General features: G+C 32.9%; 1 protein-coding gene across 1 annotated transcript; it reads right to left on the minus strand.

The window, feature by feature from the left end:
- Window positions 1–456: 456 nt before the first annotated feature.
- Window positions 457–3,419, minus strand: LOC114313121 (UDP-glucosyl transferase 74CD1). The gene is made up of 3 exons (XM_028259464.2): window positions 3,015–3,419; window positions 1,478–2,151; window positions 457–1,360 (listed from the first exon to the last, which is right to left on the minus strand). The coding sequence occupies exons 2-3, from the start codon at window positions 2,120–2,122 to the stop codon at window positions 638–640; spliced, it is 1,368 nt and encodes a 455-aa protein (XP_028115265.1). The 5' UTR covers window positions 2,123–2,151; window positions 3,015–3,419; the 3' UTR covers window positions 457–637.
- Window positions 3,420–7,285: the final 3,866 nt, after the last annotated feature.

Consider the following 7,285-nt stretch of genomic DNA (forward strand, 5'->3'; position numbering starts at 1 on the left):
AGAGGAAATTTGATTTGAACCAAAAATCGTGAAAATATTGACACTTTGCCTTAAAAGAATTCACAGCAAACTCAGCATAGTATGGCATTGTCTACCATATACAAGTTTTGATTTCTAAATGTACCATTTCTTCAGGTTGTTTAGAGGAGAAGAAATTTACAATATGTCTTTCACAAAGACATCACGACTTCTCCAAATTCTTGCGTCCCTCTATCCTAATTCACTTCCAAACATCAAATCATGTGAGAATTTCGAGATACATAAATCTTGAGATGTGATAGAATGATCAGGAATTATTGAAATAAAGAGAAAAAATTGAGGACTGAGTAGCTGGGTAGCTGACTTAGTTAATTATTGAGTGTGTGAATAGTTGGCCAGATTTACACCAATGAACAAGAACAAATTACAAACATTGTACCCCTGTGAACAAGAAGTCGCATGCATCAGGTGCATCTGTGAACAATAATACCTCAATTTCGAAGCTTATATTATTGAAGAATCTCAAAAAGAGATTTTTATTACTGCAAACAAGACCTTATTAGGCTTTATATGAGCAAGGTCCATATCCAAATTACAAGTACACCAGAGAAGACATCCTCGTGGAGAAAAAGGTAGAAACTTGTCTCGAAAATCAAAATTAAGCAGCTGCAAGGCAAGTAATAATTTCATCAATATACTTATCTGAACTTCCGCCTTCATCCACTGCCTCCTTGGCCAACTCCTTCCACTGCATAGCCGCCTTCTTAATCTCTCGTCCTCTCTTTCCTTTCATAACTTTTCCAATGCATCTTTCAATTTCTTCCTTAGTAGCAATACCTTTCTCATCCACCTTCGCTACAACTCCCACTCCCCAAACTTGCTCCAGAAAATGTGCGTTAGTTGTCTGGTCCAGAAACTGCGGCATTGCCACCACTGGTACTCCAAAGCTTACGGCCTCCACCGTGGAATTCCATCCACAGTGTGTTATGAAGCATCCCACAGCATGGTGGGCTAACACTTCCAACTGGGGGCACCATGTCACTATTAATCCCCTTTCTGATGTCTCCTCCACGAAACCACTGGGAAGCTTGCTCTCTTCGGTTGCCCTCACCACCCACAAGAAGTTGCTGTTGCTTTGCTTTAGGGCCTCGGCCATTTCAGCCATCTGTTCTGCATTCAAACTTGCAACGCTTCCATACGAGACATACACAACAGACCTGGTATCTTTAGTGTTTAGCCACTTCAAGCAACCTTCATTCTGTGGTTTAAACAGATGGAAGCCATAATCAGAGTCATTGTCCACTCTCTTGTCAAGGTAAATTGATGGCACAGTTGGTCCAATTGCCCTAACAGGCCAGAGATCTGACATCCACTTCATTACCTACAATTCAGAATGTCAACTTATCTTAGCAATGTTTCTAATAATAGAGATTGAATATAATCCAATTCAACAAAATTGAACTTGAAAAGACAAAAGTTAGAACTGCATTCAACTCACATCTTCTTCCAACTTATCGAAGGAGTTAAAAAGAACCCAATCTGCTTTCTCAATATTGCTGAATTGCTGCAATATGTGTCTGATTATAGGGGGATAACGACCTGTGTCAGACTCGAAAGTTGGCACCACTGGAATCTTGAGCTCTGGCACTGCAAGCATTGAAGAAGCAACCACTGGCATTGGCTCTCCTAATGAGTCGAGATGCATTGGGTAGTAACCCGCAATGGCAGCACATGACTGAGTAAAAAATGTGGCTCCAGCTATGCCCAATTGCTTGGCTATGTTGAGAGCCCATGGCAAATTACCATCATACACCAGACACTTAACAGGGTACTCTGAGTTTTGTAGTTTCTTGATGAGCTCAGTTAAGCATAGTGTGACACTCGCTTCAAACCTTTCGAGATAGCCCTTAAATCCTCCAGGTCCATGAAACCCACCGTCAGTGGAGTCATCATATACTGATTCAAAGGCAATTGACCCAGCTCCACTTGGCATGGTCTTGGTGACTGAATGAATGGTAGTTACAGTGACTTTAAGTCCTTTCGAGGCCAAACGTTTGGAAAACTGGAGCATCGGATTGAGGTGGCCTTGTCCATAGAAGGGGAGTACCATAACGTGAGCTTTGTAAGCTGTCTCTTCCGCCATTCCTCTATGAATTGCTTGTCTCGGTGTCACTATATTTTACAAGCTGCTAGATTAGTACTTACCTCCAGCTGAAAGGAAACAAAATCAGTGTGTACATATATGTGAGAAGCAAGTATGGTACTGAAGTAATTATTCCCTCCAGAAAGTAAATAATTATGAACATCAGAAAACATATTCCGAAACAGTTCGCTGTTTAACAAAAACGGTGGCTTGGACCAATCATTTTTAACACTAACCAATTCAAACCCGATAAACATCCAATTGGAAAAGGGGGAGAACATCCCTCGATTTATGCATAACAAGTACAGACAAGTTATAGAGAGAAGACCGTTCGTTCAACCAAATTAGCATGTGCTTGTGCTACCGATCAATGAAAGCAAACAATATATACAATAGAAATGTTTCAGATAGACAAGGCACAAACTATAACACTCCGTTTGGATAAAAGACAAGATATGATTATAGTCTCTCATCTACCAAAGACGGACCCAAAGCTGATAAAACGCAGTCTAGGCCATCGTTGTTTTCATCCTTCGCTCGCCCTACTGCTTCTAAGGATACTTTAATGGGAATGAAAGTTGTTGGGTGATAGAAGGAAAGTATTTTTGTTTTTTTAAGGTAGACCTTAGTCGAGAACCACCCCTCATTCTAAGCACGTAGTTTTTTCTTTTTTTTTTCCCCTTACAAGAAGACCCATTTTATCTTCTCTCTCATTCTCTCTGTTCAATTGATTGAAACGCTCAAGTCTCCCTTTGTCTATATTATTAACAAACTAAATAACACCACTAAACGGAATTTCTATCTATGCCATTGCTAATTATAAACAAAATTCTCAAGATAAGTAAAAAAAATAAAGAGATTGGAGGTGGGAAGAGTTGCTGGTTTCACTTGCCAGTCAAGAGTTGGCTCGCGGTTGATTCACCGTCACACCTGAAAACAGAATGAATCAACGGCTACTGAAGGAGTTGAGTGGAGAAAATTTGAAGATAACTGATACTATCTTCTTTAGCAGAATTGTAGTGTTGACTTTTACATTGTACATTTTACTGTGTATATATAATATGCAGAATGTTTAGATGTATCGAAAAGAACGTTTCTGAGTATAATTTGCAGAATATTTAGGGTGTATCGAAAACGGGTATGTCCCCTTATCACAAAGGTAACATAACATAGGATCATATTGTTTGGTGAATTTTATGTTGAGTGGTGTGATCTATCCGGGAACTTTCTCTCTTAGTTGTTTTGTTACATTTGTTGACATATTTATTAGTGTTTCTCTCGTTATATTTACTTAGTTGTTATATTTGTTGATATACTTATTTATTGTTATATTCACTTTTGGTATTATGATATCTTAAAATACTTCCACTCTATTTAGTTCATTAAATAAAATGAAATCGAATTGAATGATCATTTCTTATAGAATGATCATCTATATATAACGGTGAATGATAATTTAATTTGTAATGTATTTTTTATTTTATTTTAATCAATTGAATGTGAAAACAAACATTTTAAAGAAATGATTTCATTGTATTTCATTAGAGTGAACCAAAAACTAGCTTACAAGTCTTTCACTACAACAAAACACACATTTGACGACTAAAATTGGCGACTTAAACAAATTTAGTTGCCAAAAGTTTTGGAATTGGTGACTAAAATGTTTTTTTGGTCGCCAAAAGTATAATATTTAGCTACTAAATTTTTTTAGTTGGGATATATTGATTTTTGGCTACTAAAAAATATTTAGTCGCCAATATCTCGTACTTTTCCCTACTAAAACATTAGTAGCCATTTATAGGACTTTTGGCGACTAAATTTTTTTTAGTCGCAATTTAGTCGCCAAACCTTCCCCAACCGTTTTCCCGCGACAAACGTAGTGACCAAAATATTTAGTCGGGAAAAGGCTTCGGCGACTAAAAATTTAGTCGCCAAAAGTGCATTTTCTTGTAGTGTTTGAATCATATCTAAAAATTCTTCCACCTTGATATCTTTACATAATTTAAAGATTATGAGTGTTTTGGGATAAAGGTGGAAATATTTGAAAGGTATGATTAAATTATTTAAAGTCATTTATCATCTTATGTGTTAACATATATAAGAGGTGGAGCTGATTATACTAAAACTAGGGTTGAGAATTTTTTGGCCAAAAATTCTTTTATACTATTTCGTTTACAATTGTGTTTCAAATAATTGTTAGTGTAACAAGATAGAGAGATATGAAGTTTCGGAATAGAAAATCTCTAATCCAGTACAATAATGACATATAAAATGATAAATGAATTTAAATAAACAAATATGGTCATTTATAGAATTATTATTCTTTAAAATAGTTTGTTTCTTATCTTTAATGCATTATAATGCAGCATTTTTATTTTTCAAAATTCCACCAATAAAATTTAAAAAGTATATTTCTAGCAAATGTAAATTTATATTTCAGTCAATTAATGCATTATTTTAGTTAATTTGTTTTGATATTATTTGCTACATGAACCGAATAGAGATTACCGCCAAAATATATTAGCCAATTGATAAGGGCAATGTGGGAACTATGAAAAAAAAACAAAACAAAGCCAGTAGGAGTGTATATTAAAGCACAGGAGACAAAAGCTTTGATTTGATTTGATTTTTTTAAATTTTTTTTTTAAGTTGAGCGAGTATGAAAAATCGAGCTGGAGTATACATATATGGTATATATTAAAGGAGTGGAGACAAGGCTTCGAATATTTATTTATTTTTTTAAAACAGAAAATATTTAGAGGAGAGAGAAAATGTAAAAAATAAAAGAAAATAAAAAAATAAAACTCTTATCCTTTTTTAAACAAGTGAGTGGTACTCGAGGAGGCAGCAAAAATGGTGAGAAAGGGAATATTGCCATCCAAATCCGACAATTCAGTGAATGATTTTAATATTTTAAAAAAGAAATATTATGAAATTACGTAATTTATGATAATATTAGATATTTCTAGAATAATATCATATATTCTATAATTTAAAAATATTTCGATAAAATATGTGTTACATTACTACAAAAATATTAATATTATTGCAAAATATTTATTTTTTTTTTTGAATTTTAAATTATTGTAACTCTATCAAAAAATTATATAATATTTATTATAAAAATACATAATATGTACTCAAAGAATTCGTAATAAAATGCATATAGTATATTATTTTTAGAGATGTTTTTAGAAAGGATTTCCTTTTTAAAATGTTAATTTTGAATAATGTGAATGGTTGCATATCCATGACCAACTAAAATTCAACTTTTTATGATTCTTTATAGTGAATTGTGTATAATATACCTTGGAGTACCTCAAAATGCATTCGTTTTGGAGCAAAAACCAAAAATTTAAAAATAAAACTTTCTCCTTTCATCTCTCCCTTCCTCACAAATATTATTTGTGATTAATATTTTAATGTCTTGTATTACATCATTTATTTTTTTTATTTTTTTAGAGAGTGATTCATTTATTTATTGTTGAGGTGAGAGATAACAAATTTTAGATATAACATAATGTGTATTTAATATAAGATTGATTACCTTTCAACATCAAAACTGACTTTAATAGTAGATATAATATACTGTGTATTTAACATAGGATTGGTTACCTTTCAATATCAAAATTGGCTCTAATTGGGACGTTAAAGCCACTTTTAGCGACTTAACCTCTTTTCCAACACTACTATTTTGTCTTACACGGTGGATGCCACTATTTGTCTTGCACAAATAAATATTAAAAAAATAAAAATTAAATTAAAATTTTAAAAAATTTGTTGTGGAGTGAATTTTTGTGTCATACAACATTATTATTTTTTAAACAATAGATAATGGAGTTTTCGTATTCACAAATTTGTTAACTCTGTCACGGATACTTTTAAGGATTTTTTTTTTTTTAAGATTTTTGATATTAAGATTTTATAACATAAAGGATATTCAATATTTTTATAATGTCTAAGATCCCTCAACATTGATCCAGAGAAATTTCAATCCAAAGAAATTCTTTCCAGAAAAATTCTCTCCAAAGAAATTCTGGATTTCCCAAAGAATTTCCTAACTTCAATCCAGAGAAAATTCAAATTTCCCTGAGTTTATTTTGACCAATTTTCTCTGGGTTCAAATTCAAATTCAAATTTCTCTAGATTCATTTATAAACCAGAGAAAATTCAAATTTCTTTAGATTCATTTTAACCAAAATTTTCTAGATTTCTGAACTAACATAAAAAAACCTTTGAACCTTTCACAAATTTCTATGGACTTGAACCTTTCACAAATTTTGTTCCCAGAGAAATTCTAATTTTTTTAGAAGCCATCACCAAAGAAATTTTGATTTTGTTCCCAGAGAAATTCTGGATCCATCTTAGAGAAATTCTCTTCCCAAAGAAATTCTGATTTTCTCAGAAGCCATCACCAAAGAAATTTTGGATCCATCACCAGAGAAATTCTGGATCCATCCCAGAGAAATTCTCTTCCCTGAGAAATTCTAATTTTCTCACAAATCACAAAAATATGATGAATATTACACACACAAATCACAAAAAGTACAAACATTTTTCAACCAAAAAGGAAAATGAAATTACCTGAACAAAAAACCAGGAAACAAATTCTAGAGAGAGAAAATGCATTGCTAATAATAACAAATGGTGGCAAGGCACTCTCAGGAATGGAACTTTTAGAATCAAAGAAGCTCAAAAACAGGATAAGATTGATGGGTCACAAATTAAAACTTGAAATTTTGCAAAATAAATTACAAATTTCCAACTTGAATAAGAGAGGATTTGGAAACCTAATTAGAAAAATGCAATCTGAGGAATAAATTGAAACTCTGAAAACAAAATTAAAAGAAAAGGGAAAAAAGAAGAAGAAGAGGGTATAAGGAGATACTTTGAAATTAGAAGAGGATTTCCAATTCTCTCTCTTTCTCTCCCTCCCTCTTGATTTTGAGTTTTCGATCAAGAGTTTCTTAAGCAAATTTTTGCTTTTCTTTCTGGTAATCTAGCAGATTTGATTATCAGTGTCTTGGTTTTCTTAATTATATTAAGAGTATTCTGATCTACTGTTGTCAGTGCAGATGATGGTAGACTTGATCTTTAAATTAGGCTTCATTGTATCCTGGAGGCGAATTTGTTGTAACCCCCTGCACGCCTTTTGGTGGGTGC

This window comes from Camellia sinensis, chromosome 3 (assembly GCF_055761805.1).
Source record: "Camellia sinensis isolate YWXY chromosome 3, ASM5576180v1, whole genome shotgun sequence".
Classification (NCBI taxonomy): domain Eukaryota; kingdom Viridiplantae; phylum Streptophyta; class Magnoliopsida; order Ericales; family Theaceae; genus Camellia; species Camellia sinensis.